Below are 15,510 nucleotides of genomic sequence, written 5' to 3'. Positions count from 1 at the left end.
TGTGAGACTCCGAGATCTTGTTTGGCTACTCACTAAAAACCCCTCACACATTCCACGGAGAAGTTCTTCGTCCAGCCCTTGCAGCGTCCCTTAACAAAAGAGATGAGCTGCAAGTGGCATCTAGAGTTCATGGGATCTGATGATATGCAGTGACCCAAGCAACACCGCCTTCTGCATTCTGTGCGCTAGTATCTCGGCCCAAGATCTGCAGGCCGGAATAATCTTCAATTCTTCCACGTAGTTGGCTCTCATTCCTCCGAGACATCCTATGATCAGTACAACCATCTTGACTTTATGACCCGGGTACATAGTTCCAAGCTCGAAAACAAGATCTTTGTATTTTTGTCTTTTCTGCTCTTCCTTCATCACCATGTTGTTTTCTGCAGGGGATGAGAATTCCACGACGAACAATTCCTTCAGCTCTTTGTCCAAAAGAAGTATGTCTGGCTTTATTGCATTGATCTGCCGTGTTGTTGGGACAGGATAGTTCCAGTATATTCGAGCTTTCTCGTTCTGGACCACCGCTTCAATCTCCAGAGGCACATATGGTAGCACCGGTTCTTTGTCTATCTCATATGCCGCCCTCAGATGGAAGTAGAGAACTCGGAGTGCCGCGTTGTGTCTCTCTATATACCCCGATGGAGCATGGACTCTGCAGGCGGAAAGAATGTGCATAATCGTTTCTTGTTGACTATGGCACGCTCTGCACGTTGTTGGGGTGTCCATTTTCATGATGTTCTTTTTATACCATCTGGTATTTATTACTCCATCCTGACAAGCCATCACAAATCCCTCCGTCTCTGACTTAAGGCTAGCCGACTTTAGAAAGGCGAAAGACAATTCTTCCGACAGATCTTGGTCTTTTAAACTCCTGAAAAATATGGAGTGCAGGCTCTTACTCATATGATGTTCGAGTAATGTATTCGACTGAGACTTCCGGATCAGTCTTGCTAGCCTTCTTTGGTCCGCTTGAGTGATCGGTGCTCCAGCACGCTCAGGATCGATCGACACGCCGGTTATACCGAGCTTCTCCAAGGCTCTCTGTCCAGCTCGGAATAGGAAGGCTCCGTGGTTCGCGAGTTCATGCTGAGCTACAAACTTCAGAAGCGGATCTTCACTTCTTAGGACCCTTACTGCTGTTTCCAATGTTTGTTGATAGTGTTGATATTCCAAACATTGCAATCCTCTACCCCCCTGGCTTCGGGGAAGGTATATCCTCTGAATCGAGCTATTTGGGTGAAGGCTACGATTCATGTTCATCGTTTTTCTTGTTGACCTATCAAGATCGAGGAGTTCGTTCACCGTCCAGTTTACCACCCCGAAAGAGTAGGTAAGTATCGGGATGGCTAGCATATTTGTAGCTGATACTTTGTTCTTTCCTGACAGCTGTGATTTCCAGATGTCTCTCAGCTTCTTCTTGTAGCTGGCTGATAAGGCGTCCTTTATCTGGGTTGTCTCCAGTACTCCCCTCTGTTTCATCCCGAGAAACTTGTAAGTTTCTCCCTCTTCCAGACGTCGAAAAGTCATTCCATCTTCCAGTTGGATATCTCCTCCTGGATCATCAACCCTGCCCCTGCGGAGATGAAAGACAGCACACTTGTCCAAACCAAACGACATTCCCATTGCAGAGGTGTAGTCGGAAACGATATTCAATAGTTGCTGTAGTGCGGTCCTGGAGGGAGCGTAGAGTTTCAAGTCGTCCACGTACATAAGGTGGGAGATCAGGTGGTTCCTTCTGCCTGGTGGACCGGCCTTGTATCCTATTTTGCTTGCCCTCAGCTCAATTGATAGTGGCATGAGTGTTATGCAGAATAATAACGGGCTTAGCGAATCTCCCTGGAACACTCCTCTTCTGTACCTCACCCATCCCGTACACACGGTTCGTCCCTCTGCTCGGATAGCAAACTTCGTTTTCCACAACGCAATGATGCTTTCTATCGCATGGATGATGTTAGGGTGGACTTTCAGCATTTTTAATAGTCGTATGATCAGGTCGTGCGGCGAGGTGTCAAATGCTTTCGCGTAGTCTAACCATGATGTATGTAGGTCGCGCTTGTAATGTCTGGCGTCTAGGCATACGCTCTTGTCGATCAGCAAGTTGTCCTTGCATCCTTGCACTCCTTTCTTTGCTCCCCTCTGTTCGTAGATACTGTCCCACACTGGTCCAATAACCCTCAGAATTCGATCTTGAATAACACTTGTGAATATCTTGTACAGTGTATTGAGGCAAGTGATTGGGCGATAGTTCTTGGGTTGCCCTAAGTCCCCTGATTTTGGTATCAGCACTGTCCTACCCTCCACCAACCATGAAGGAATGGGCTCACGGCGAATCAGCATTCCGCTGAATAATCTTGCCAGGTGTTTATGTGTAGCCGGAAAGCTCTTCCACCAGTAGTTCTGAATACCGTCTGGTCCGGGTGCTGTGAAATCATTCTTGTTCTTAAGGGCTTCTCTAATATCTTCGGGTGATATTTCAGAAAGTTCGTCGTTCTGCTGTAGGGTTTGATCACACATCTGCTGGAATCTGGGTAGTGCTGGAGTATCCCTGGTTTTTGCTGGTTGTTCGTACAGGCTTTTCCAAAACTCTTCGACGTCCTGAGGTGATGGTGGGTTTTGCACCTCTTGCTGTTGAGGTTGAAATAATTTCGATGGTTCCGCGGTGAAGGTGTTGTTATCTTCGATCCATCTTTCTCTCCTTATCAATTTCTTTCGTGCTGCTGCAAGTGATCTTATTTTATCTACAGCTTTCTGCTTCAGTAGATGGACTGTGGGCAAGTTAACGGTACCATGTATAGCACGAAGCTCCTCAATCATCTCCCTCATTCTCTTGCTCGGTTTAGTTTTTCCTTTCAGAACATCTATGACACATTGGTACCATGATGCCTGCTGCCTCATTGATTTTATTTTGATGTCAAGTCGATTTAGCCTTTTCCTATGCTTATTATTATTATTCGCAGCTGTACTTTTCGGTGGACATAGTAGATAAGCGGCTGCTCTCACTGCAGCCTCCACCTCTTCCAGTGAGCAGGTCTCGTTAAGATGATCTTGAATGATGCTATTCAAAACGGCTAGATCTTCAGCCTTGTGTCTTGATTTTATCCGGTTGGGTTTGATCAGTGGGTCTCCAACGGCAGCCTCAAAAGCCTCTTTTGTATTGTCGATTAACTCTGATGAATCTCTCCTTGGCCTTTGTTGCTGTCGGTCTGGAGCATCTGTCACCTGCTCTTCAGCTAGTTCTATCTCTGGAACTTCTCTCACTTGTTCCGTTCTTGGCCTTGCTTCTAGGGCTACAGCTTCACTTCTGTGAGTCATCGCTTGGTGTTGTTGGTCTGGAGCATCTGTCACCTGCTCTTCAGCGCGTTCTATATCTGGAACATCTCTCACATGTTCCGTTATTGGCCTGTTGGAGCGTGTACCATTCCTGGTTCGGCCCGCGATATCACTCAAAAGGGCTACAGCTTGTTCTTGAGTTATGTCAACCGTCAATTGCTGATGTTGGCTCAAAGCATCTGCCACCTGCTCCTCAGCTTGTTGTTCCGACCTTCCTTGCTCTCGAGGCCGCTGCAAGATTCCTCTTCTTTTGAGATGACTGATCTGATCTCTCAGGTTTTGCTGCGTCATGTAGTTGAGGTCTGGACAGTTTTCGCACCACAGACCATGCAGCCTATTCATGTATCCCCTTCTGTCGGGTCCTGATCTTCTGTATAGCGCAGACAGCAGGCTATGTTGCTCGGGCGTCCACTTGTGGCGTCCCCTTTGTGCTGTCCTGTTTCGGCTGCCGGTTCCGACTACGGGGTGCTCTTGCGAGCTTTGAATCCCTATGCGACCGACAACCTGAACTCTCTCCTCGTCGATGTCCTCCTCGTCTAGAGGCGTAGCTTTTTGTATGGCAGGCGCCCGCCTTCTTAGCGTTCTGCCGTTGGTGTCCCGCATGCTGTCACGTCCAGCACCAACTCCAGACGTGCCCTGACGATCCCCAGGCAGCGACTGTTTTCCGAGGCTTAGCTGATTTCTTTCCGACATCGGCTGAGAGTGACCGGGGTCCGCGGGATTGTCACACCCGTATACTACTAAGTAGTACCCCCGTGCGTATAATAATTATTATTATTATTATTATTATTATTATAAACATGGAGTAGAGTTGAGATAAAATCTATAAACTCAATAAAATTACAACATATGAGGAAAAAGAAAAAAAAATGAATTGTCACAGTCGTTAAGCACAGCACGAAGAACTGTCACTGGGCGTTGCTAGCGAGCCATCTGTCCAAAGAATTCTTAAACGCGTTTACCGAAGGAGCGTTAACCACGTCGGTTGGTAGTACGTTCCAAGAGCCGAAAATCCTGTTGGTTAAGAAGTGTTCTCTACTGGCAGACTTGAACTTTTCTTTCGCCAATTTTAAATTGTGTCCTCTTAAATGAGTGATAGGATTGAGAGTGAAGAGAACCGATAGATCCACATCAAACAGATGATGTAAAGCCTTTCCTCATAACTAGGTCTTATCACACCGTAAGGCATCCTTGTGGCCCTTCGCTGGACTGATTCGAGGAGGTTCTTATCACGGGATAGGACTGGTGCCCACACTGGTCCAGCGTATTCAAGAATAGGACGCACATAAGTGGAATATAGAAAGCTGCTGGTCTGAGGATCACAGCGTCCAAAGGTCTTCTGGACCATGTACAGCATTCTTTTGGCCTTGTTGGTAACAGCCACAACATGTTCAGACCAAGACAAGTCCTCAGTCATAGTAACTCCGAGATCACAGTGGGAAGAAACCGGTTGAATAATATCTTGATTTAAATGGTAGATTCGTTTTGGATTATTTCTACCCATGTGGAGCACTTTACATTTTTCTATATTCAGGGGAATCATCCAAGCACAGCACCATCTCAGAATAGAGTCGAGGTCATCCTGCAGATGGTGCGCCCCGGTTAACGGGTTACCGTAAATTTTTGCGTCGTCGGCAAACAAGGAGCAAGTCGACTTCAGCCCAGTGGGGAGGTCTGATGCAGTAAAATGTAATCTTTCAAGTATAACATTTTTCTCGCTTGTACAAGAGTTATGTAATTTTTTTTCTGCTTTGACTCATAGGTGGGCTGTGTTAAAAAAGCATGTCAAAGCTTTAACATTAAAACCTTTATCCGATACGCGTTGGTCAAGTAGGATTGATGCCATTACTCCATTGCGATATCATCTAGGAGAAGTAAACGATGCCTTATTTGAAACTTTCGAACAAGACAAAATATTTGATAATTCTGCCAGACATTCAGCTCTAGCAAATAAATTGAAAAAATTTGAATTCATATGCATATTAATTTTATGATATAATATATTGCATAGAGTTAATACAGTTAGTAAAATTTTGCAAAGTAAAGATTTAAATATAACCGAACCATGTAAAGCATTGCACAATTCGAGCGAATATTTGACAATGTATAGATCCGATAAAGGCTTTTCGGATTTGCTTGTTGATGCTGAAGAAGCAGCTCTGACCTTAGACGTAGAAGCTAAGTTTGAGAATCGGGTGGTTTTGAGAGCTAGAAAAATCGAGAAACATTTCACCTATGAACACGAAGACGAGACAATTCATAATCCTGAATTAAAATTCAGAATCAACCGTTTTTTCAACATACTCGATGTCAGTTTGCAGTCTATTAATGGAAGATTTGAACTGCTTTCAATGCACGCCAAATTTTTCGATTTTTTATGGAATATTAAGACATTTTCAGATAAATCTGAAAGGGAACAATTAAACCTGTGTTTAGAACTTGAAGCTGTTTCAACTAATAAAACTAAAAATGAACGCGATATAAACGGCCACCATCTTCTACAAGAACTACAGTTTTTACAGTCCTGCGATGATAATATTTCATCTTCTCCAGAGGCTTTGTTACAATACATTATTCAAAATAATTTGGAACATTCATTTCCCAACACATACATAGCGATAAGAACACTTTTCACTATGCCAGTATCGGTAGCGACAGCGGAACGCTCATCTTCAAAATTAAACTTCATTAAGAATTACCTACGGACCACTATGGCACAAGAGCGACTTCAAAATTTGGCCATAATTGCCATTGAATCCAATTTTTTTTTAAATTTGAATTTGGAAGAACTTATAGTGGAATTCTCGGAATCTAAGCCAAGAAAAATAAAATTTTCCTAATTCTAGTCAAGAGTATGTTATAGATTTCCTGCCCATTCATATGTATCAATATTATTTATAGGAGTTGTTTTATTTTGTCATACCGTTCATTTACTGTAAACGTAACTGTTTATATGTTTTAAAGTATATGTCTATTCATATGAGTTATTTTCTTGTTGTATGTGTTCCATACATGAAATATATGAACCTAAAAATATTGTTTCTTTCATTATTTCAAGAATTACTTTTTTATATTATACAGCAGGTTCATTAAAACTTAAATTCATTTATTTTATTTATTTATTTATTCCCTTCTCTACAATAACAAATTTACACAGTCCATTTATGACGTATACATTTCAAAACTAACTTAATTATTCTTTCCTCGAGCCCCAGCAACCCGTCACCTGAGATTGCGCTCGTGTGTGACCGAATCACGAGAGCCCAAGGTATCTGTGCAAATTGGTGCGTTTTACGCAAAATAAATTTACCTCTTTTAAGCAACGTGAGAAAACCGAATAACTGAGAGACCGAGACCAAATATCGTATCATTTCAGAGACAAAAAAAGAACAAACGGCTAAAATTCAGCTAGGTATCAAAAAAACTTCAGAAAATCTTTCGCATTTGATGAAATATACTTCTTCGATTGTGCTTTAAACGACGACAAAGTTGTTTCGTTCAAAATATTTCTTGGCAAGAGGCCATAGAATCTTGGTCCATAATAGAAAATATTCTTCTGAGTGAACTTGGTTCTACAAAGGGGAATCACCGGAAGATTTGCTCCTCTCGTTGGGCCAGGAAAAAATCTTACCACTAAATTTTTCCTAGTCCAGAGTATCGACCTGTATAAATAAATTTTTCTAACAGTGAAGACATTAGCTTCCTCGTAAAGTGAGGAGGTTGGGTGAAGACGCCCTTTCTTCAATATGATCCTCAAAATGTTATTTTGCATTTTCTCTATGGGATCAAGGGCATTCTTGTAGCAACCACCCCACGCTAACACACAATATCTGAAAATAGACTCGACAAAAGCACCATATATGTACACCAAATTTTTCCTATCCAATATAAATGAAAGTTTGTACATTTTATGGGCCACAATCCTAAGTTTTTTTACCAGGCTATTCACATGCTCTTTCCAGTTTAAATGCTGGTCGAGTTCAACTCCCAGATATTTCACCACGTTGTCTCTAACTATGAGACCACAATCATACTCCGTGAAATCCCCTCCGCCTCATGTATCCTCAAGAAATCAATATTTGGCTGATCTACCATCGTAGCAGAAAAAGTTATAAATTTTGTCTTTGTCTTATTCAGACTTAAGAGACCCATATATCATCTGCATGCCCAGCTGTGCCTTCAGGAAGACGTCTGCCCAAGTTTGACCCTCGAAGATGGCGACAGTATCATCGGCATAAGAAATAACCCTTCCATCCATCCTCAGATCTGCCAAAAGGTTAATATACACCAAAAATAAAATCGGCCCCAAAACGGTGCCCTGCGGGACACCCATTGAAACCAGAAAAGGGTCACTCTCATGCTGTCCAATCTTCACTACCTGGAACCTACCATAAAGATAACTACGAAAAAAATTCAGAGCAATACCCCGGACCCCAACAGCTTCAAGTCTGCTCAACAAAATTTCAAAATTAATAGTGTCAAACGCCTTGGCCAAATCTAAGAAGATGGCCAAGGACTTATTATTGTTCTTACTTGCTGAAATAATTGATTTCATAAGCCCAAGAATAGCGTCCTCAGTACTGATATCCTTCCGAAAGCCAAATTGATTGTCGCTCAAAACTTTATTCTTATTCAGAAAAGTTAGTAATCGAGACTTCAAGCAATGTTGATATATCTTAGCGAAATTGTTAATAAGTGTTATAGGTCTATAATTAGTTGCTTCTTTCTTACAGCCTGATTTATAAATGGGTATTGTGAATGATTCCTTGAAATGTGCTGCTGTCATGCCCCTCTCAAAACATAAATTAATAATATGTGCAAGTGGTCTCTGAATATAAGGATGACAGCTCTTGATAAGTCTCACCGAAATTCCATCTGGGCCGGGAGAAGAATTTGATTTTAAATGATTAACTATGTTTGTAATTTCATTCTCAGTTACTGGATTCAAAAACAAAGAATCACAATTATACAGGGTCTTTCACGAGGAACCTCACTCATATTTATACGGGAAACTACTGAACGTATGTATTTTCATGAAATTCAGCACTTATAAGTATTTCACGATGCTGATGAAATCTAAAATATTTTCAAGGCATGAGCACCTCCGGTTTTTCCGGAAATGACGTCAACTTCCGTTTTTCAAATTAGAACACCATTTTTTTATTGCAGAAATAGATTCCTTAGAAAATTTCAAGTTATTTTGATGTAACATTTTTCAGTTTTGGTTGGAAAATTCTCTCTGAGCGGGAAAATTCCAAAAAAAAAATCGAAAATAGAGCTCCGCTGAAACAAGAATAACTTCGAGGTTTTTGGATGAAAAATTTTCATTTTTGGGATTTTTCAAGATGTAAGATTGATGTATCCACTTTGAAAATCGAAATCGCGATTCATGATACAGGGGGTGAAAAAATCAAAAATGAAAATTTTCCATCCAAAAACCTCGAAGTTATTCTTGTTTCAGATATTTTCTATTTTCGATTTTTTTTTCGAATTTTCCCGTTCAGAGAGAATATTCCAACCAAAACTGAAAAATGTTACATCAAAATAACTTGAAATTTTCTAAGGAATCTATTTCTGCAATAAAAAAATGTTGTTCTAATTTGAAAAACGGAAGTTGACGTCATTTCCGGAAAAACCGGAGGTACTCATGCCTTGAAAATATTTTAGATTTCATCAGCATCGTGAAATACTCATAAGTACCTACTGAATTTCATGAAAATTCGTTCAGTAGTTTCCCGTATAAATATGGGTGAGGTTCCTCGTGAAAGACCCTGTATATGCGTCGAAGTGGCACCTCATCAGATTTTCTCAATTTACTTGCCATGTGTTCACCGATACTACTAAAAAATCTGCAGAAATAATTTGCTACATCTTTTTCTGTTGTCAGAGATTCACCTTGCTCATTTTCTAAAGAAACTTTTGGATTTTTCGCCTTCCTTTCAGTGCCAGTAGCTTGATTAATTGTTTCCCAAACCTTCCTAACGTTATTTTGTGCATCTGAGATTTTTTGTTTATAGGAGTTGTTCTTTGTGATATTTATTAGTTTTTTGAGTTGATTTCTATATGATCTGTATTCTCTTACCTTTTCCGAATCAGAATTATTCTTCAACCTCTTCTTAAGAAAATCCCTGTGACGTATGGAATTGATCAATCCGCGGGTGATCCATGGTTTCAACTTGCGATTCCTACTTGTTATAACGTTCAACCTCGAATGTCGCTCGACGTACATTTTGAATTTAGACAAAAATTGCTCATAACCCACCTGGGGATCCTGTTCCGCGAAAATCTCCTGCCAGTTCTTCCCTGCAAGGGTTCGATTCAACTTTTCATAGTTAATCATTGTTTGTATGTTCAACTTATATTGTTCCCCCTTTCGCTCCTTGAAGCTGAAACTTAGAAAACTCAGAAAAAGCATATTGTGATCGGTTAGATTTAATTCAATCACCGCCGGTTTAACGCCAATGTCTCCTCGACCGGTCCTCACAAATGCATGATCTAAAATAGATGGCTTCTGCGATTCAATATCTGTTGTAGGCTTATTAATATAAGAACTGAACCCAAATCCACTCAGAAGACCCAAATAATCATTCAAACTAGTCAAAGCAGTTGAATCATCTCTTTCCAATAAATTTATATTAATATCCCCAAGGAACAATTCCACCCTCTGCTTTTGAAACTTAATCTGTGATAAAACTTCAGCTAATTCCGATATATACAAGTTTTTATTAATAGAAGGTGGTCTATATGAAGCTATAACTCCGAAAGCAATATCCTCTACATCGAAGGTCATTCTTATTAGTTTAGTCTCTGTTAGTTCAATTATGCTTTCCTCGTATTGTCTCCCTTATGTACACCACCAAGCCGTCATTCTGATTGATTTTAGAACTACTATATAGTACATTGAAATTTGGAATAATAAAATAACCGGTCTCATTTAAATTCCACGTCTCCGAGAGAACAATTAAATCTATATTTTCTATACCGTAATCATTTAAATAAATCAATAGTTCATCAAAGTTGTGATTCAAGCTTCTAATATTCAGATGTACAATATTCAAATTATGGTCTCTCGAGACATTTTCAGCCCTTAAGGCTTCCAAGGACTCATATTCTTTGGTCTCAATCTCTTCAGCATCGAGAAATTCAAAATTATCAATCTCTATGGAAATATAAAGTATGAAATTACAGAAAAACAAGCAAATTAATGAACAAGTCTCAAAGTGCCGAAAGCGAACAAAATATGCAAAATCATCCATGACGATTCTCCACATCTTATATGCAAAATTGACAAGCAGATTTAGAAAAGGAAAACAATTTCAAGAAAAAAAAAACATAACAGATAAACAAGGTAAAATAATTTCGACTTTTCGAACCCAGATTATTTCAAACTATTCAGCTCCTCATAGTTTCTTATCTTCTTCACAGCTCCATTGATATTCGCAAAAATAACACCATTGAAAGACCATACATTAGCCCTTCCAAAGACAGTTCTCGTTTCATTCATCAACTCGAGTCGATTTCTTGTTAGATCCTCGCAGACGAACACTTTCCTATCTTTAAACTTCTTGAGGTTCTTCAAGACTGACATTTTATTCTCATTATTTCCAAATTTAATAATTACTGGTCGATTTTTACCATCGTTTACCTCCTTCTCAATCCGATGAGCCTGTATATAGGAGATAGATATGTTAGGAAGCGAACACTTGAGAACGTCAACAGCCTTATTCAAGATGTTTTCCACTTTTTCATCGGGAATTCCATGTATACAAATATTATTTATTTTTTGAATTTGTTCACTTCTGTCCACCTTTTCTTCAAGAAAGTTGATTTTGACTTGTAAATTCCGTACAACTTCTTCGGTTTCCCTCCTGTGGTTCTCGAAGTTGTTGTTTATCGACTTGAACAAATTCGCAAGAAAATCTTTATCGGTAAATACTTCCATGATTGTTTCCTTAATTAGTTGTTTCAACTCGGACTTCTCCTGTTGAGCCCTAGTCGGAGCCATTTTCTACCGTAAAATCTGACTTGATACCTTTTTATTATTTTGTGTTGGGGAAACTCAGTTTATAAGAGAGAAATGTGGACTGTATTGTATTTTCGTTAGAAAAAAATGGCAAACGAACGATCTGGCATCAGGAATCTTACCTGTCTGCTGTTCAACGGTGTTAATCCTTCTTGTCTTCCTGAACAATGGCACGTGCACGGCACTTTGCGGAATATTTATCTTCACTAGTGTGTTAGAAGCGGAAAATAAAGCGATTCAAGCGAAAAATAGAGCGATTCTTGGCAGGTTTTTTAGCGAGCTATGTTTTCACTGTTGCGTCTTCTGTTCATCTCTTGCATGTGTTACCCGTCTTGGGTCGAGGAAGGGAGACCCCTGATACCATGTGGCGCGAAAAACTTTTATTTTAAAAATCAACGTTAGTTTCCCAAACATCCTGCCCCGGGAAAATGTTTGCAACATTTTAAGTATAAAAAAAATTAAATATAATGAACGAATGGGTGGCATTCGTTTGCTGAGCAATTTATACCAAATAACTATAAATAAATACCCAAATAGCAAAATAAGAGAAAAAAAAATATATTAGCAATTGTTGCTTGTGCACGAAAATCCCCAATGTTAAATTAATATAAAAATTTAATGGAATAGCAAAAAAAAACAGATTATCACTCAACAGGGAGCGGGCAGAGTTTCACTAGTGGTCGTGTCAGAAAACCTGAAATCGTTTTCACTGTGGCGACCCTAGTGACATTGTCATCGCCAGGATGCAATGCTACGATTCGAGCTAGGCTCCACTTCCCAGGAGGTAGATTATCTTCCTTGATCAACACAAGAGAACCGAGGCGAGGCGGAGAAGTGAAGTCTAGCCACTTGCTTCGCTGCTGTAGGGTATGGAGATATTCGCGTCGCCATCGGCGCCAAAAATCTTGGTGTATGCGCTGTAGTAATTGCCATCGTGACAACCGATTCATTGAGCAATTACTAAAATCGGGAGTAGGAACAACAGAAGGTGGCTCCAGGGTAAGAAAATGACCCGGTGTCAACGCATCAATAGAATCGACATCTGAGGAAAGCGGAGTTAACGGGCGTGAATTTAAACTTGATTCTATAAGCGTCAATATAGTGTTGAACTCTTCATAGGATAAAATTTGATCACCTATAACTTTAGTTAAATGAAGCTTTACTGACTTAATTCCTGCTTCTGCCAGTCCATTGAAGTGAGGACCAGAAGGTGGAGAGAAAACGAATTTGATTCGTTCTTGTTCAGCAGCGTCTTTTATCAATTTAAGCTGCTTGCTTGCTCCCACAAAATTCGTCGCGTTATCGCAAAATATTGTCGAAACCCGACCTCTTCTAGCGACAAATCGCTGCAAAGCAGCCAAAAAAATTTCTGCAGAAAGATCGCTCGCTAATTCTACATGAACGGCTTTTGTGGCAAGACAAACGAAGACACAAATGTATGCTTTGCACGATTTGACTCCGCGATGACGTGACAAAGTGATTAAAAAAGGACCTCCGAAGTCAACAGCGGAATGGAGGAAAGACTCGGCAAAGATTCCTTTTGAAACACATGGATTCTGCCCATCCCGAATCCGAACGCGATGTTGATTCAAATTCGGAAAACGATGCTGTTACTGATGATTCCGATACTGAGCATAAATGCGACCAATGTGATTACGTTACGAAATGGAGAAAAGATCTCAGGAGGCACGTAGACGCCGTTCATCTAAATCATAAGCCGAATAGGTGCCGGCTGTGCGACTTTTCAACGAAAGAAAGTTATAACCTCCAAAGGCACATCGATTCAGTCCATCGCAACGCTTGGACTTTCAAATGCGAGTCTTGCGACTACGCCGCCAGCCAAAAGAAGGACCTCGAGGCCCACGTGCAATCAGTGCACGAGAATTCGAAAGTTTTCAAGTGTACCTTATGCGACTACTCTTGCAATCGTAAAAGTTATCTTGACCAACACACCAATTCGGTCCATTTGAAGCTGTATCAGTACAAGTGTCCAGATTGCGTGTATTCTACTAATAGGAGGCACCATCTAGACAGGCATATCCAATCGGTTCATTCAAACGCGAAGGAATTTCAGTGTCCCTTATGCGAGCACGCGACAAATCAAAAGGGCAATCTTAAAATCCACATGGATGCTGTTCACTCGAAAGCAAACCTGTTCAAGTGTCATATATGCGATTTTTGCACAGCATATAACACAGAACTCTTGGGGCATATAGATTCAGTTCATTTCAACGAGAAAAAACACGAGTGTGCATTTTGTGATTATAGAACGAATAGGATTGGAGATCTCAGAAAACATGTAAATTCCGTTCATTCAACCTCGCAAAATACTATAAAGTGTCAGTCGTGTGATTATACGACAAATTGTTCACGGAATCTTAAGAGGCATACAGATACCGTACATCAGGAATACAAACCGTATAAATGTGAAATTTGCAATTATGCCACGGCTCACAAAAATAATCTCAAAAATCATGTGAATTCTGCTCATAAGTGTCACTTATGCGACTTTACCGCAGATCATGACGATGATTTAGGAAGGCATTTCGGCACTGTTCATCCTGATTTAGAGCTGTTTAAGTGTGATTTGTGTAAATATGTCGCAACTAGGAAAAACCATCTTAAACGACATTTACTTTCTTTCCACCCACAAATATGACATTTTAATATAACATAAATATTTTTACATTCTCAAATTCCACTTCGTCCAATAACCAGCATTTCGGATGATCTGGATTCTTTATTATTATATATGCTAATTGATCTTTTATAATATTTTTTATACCAATAATATTATTTTGATCTTTGAATGTGGTAAAAATTAAAGTTCTTTTTCGTGAAAAAAAAAAAAAAAAAAAAAAAAAGGACCTCCGAAGTCAACAGCGGAATGGAGGAAAGCTTTGGCTTGAGTGATTCGCGTTTCTGGCAGCGGAGCCATTGGAGGTTGAAATGACTTCGGTCGAATCTTCCAACAATAGACACACTTCGAAATCACAGAATTGATTGCACGTTTACTTGAAAGAATCCAAAATCTCTGAGAGATCAAATATTGTGTTGTTCGTGGTCCAGCATGCAAATATTTTTTGTGATAATGTTCTATAGTCAGCGTAGTGAATCGACTTTGGCGAGGCAGTAGGATCGGAAACTTTGCGTCGTGTCTCAACTGAGCGTTCTCAATTCGACCTCCTACTCTTAAAATTCCTTCTGAATCAATGAAGGCGTACAATTTTCGAAGCGGCAGCGAAAATTTTTTACTCTCAAATTCACGAAAGAAATGTTTCTGCTGAACATATTTAACTAACATTAGCAGAGCGGTGTACAGTTCGGAATTGGTGAGGTGAGCATAAGTTGTACGTTGACGATCTTTAACATTCGATATGAATCTCAACAAATAAGCAGTGACTCTTAGTAAAGTGTCAAAAGATGAAAACCGATTTATTAAGGTTTGCAGAACATGATCATCATCTGACAGAAGAGTTAAAAAGTTCAATGTTCGTTGTTCTTCTACTGGATATGAGAAGGATGAATGCGGAATGAATATCGATATTTCACGTTCTCTTAACAATAAGGGACCCGTGAACCAAATGTTAGCAGACAAAAGTTTAGATGGTAAGAGACCTCGAGATGCCAGGTCAGCAGGGTTATTTTCTGAATTAATGTAAACCCAGGAAGTTTGCGGTATATGAGATTGAATGTATGAAACGCGGTTTGCAACGAATGTCTTCCAACGATTGGGCGTGCCTTTGAGCCAATGGAGAACAATTTGTGAATCAGACCAAGAAACTACCTTCTTTATCGATATGACATCACTAAAAACGTCAACAACAAAGCGCATAAGTTTAGTTAAAAGGACAGCAGCACATAATTCGAGGCGAGGTATCGTGATTTTCTTCAAGGGAGCAATCTTAGACTTTGCGCACACAAAATGCGTAGTAATTCTGTCAGCGCCTAACGCTCGCAAATAGACTACACACGCGTATCCTTTTTCACTTGCATCACAGAAACCGTGAATTTCATAGAAAGCGTCAGGGGGAACGATTCGACGTTCAATTCTTAGTTCAGACAACAATGGTAATTCTAATTTGTACTGTTGCCACGTGCGAACGATATCATCAGTTGGAGTCTCATCCCAACCAAGCTTAGAAATCCACAATTTC

General features: G+C 40.0%; 2 protein-coding genes across 2 annotated transcripts; both read right to left on the bottom strand.

Annotated features, from left to right (window-relative positions):
- Nucleotides 1-6,974: 6,974 nt before the first annotated feature.
- On the bottom strand, nt 6,975-10,120 carry LOC123322362. The gene is made up of 2 exons (XM_044910307.1): nt 9,413-10,120; nt 6,975-6,992 (listed from the first exon to the last, which is right to left on the bottom strand). Exons 1-2 carry the CDS (start codon nt 10,118-10,120, stop codon nt 6,975-6,977), a joined length of 726 nt encoding a protein of 241 aa, XP_044766242.1.
- A 1,534-nt stretch (nt 10,121-11,654) lies between these two features.
- LOC123321294 lies at nt 11,655-14,379 on the bottom strand. The gene is made up of 2 exons (XM_044908762.1): nt 14,222-14,379; nt 11,655-12,845 (listed from the first exon to the last, which is right to left on the bottom strand). The coding sequence occupies exons 1-2, from the start codon at nt 14,289-14,291 to the stop codon at nt 11,998-12,000; spliced, it is 918 nt and encodes a 305-aa protein (XP_044764697.1). The 5' UTR covers nt 14,292-14,379; the 3' UTR covers nt 11,655-11,997.
- Between the last annotated feature and the right edge of the window lie 1,131 nt (nt 14,380-15,510).

The sequence above is a fragment of the Coccinella septempunctata genome, chromosome X (genome assembly GCF_907165205.1).
Source record: "Coccinella septempunctata chromosome X, icCocSept1.1, whole genome shotgun sequence".
Taxonomy (NCBI): domain Eukaryota; kingdom Metazoa; phylum Arthropoda; class Insecta; order Coleoptera; family Coccinellidae; genus Coccinella; species Coccinella septempunctata.
This window is presented reverse-complemented; position numbering and strand designations above follow the sequence as displayed.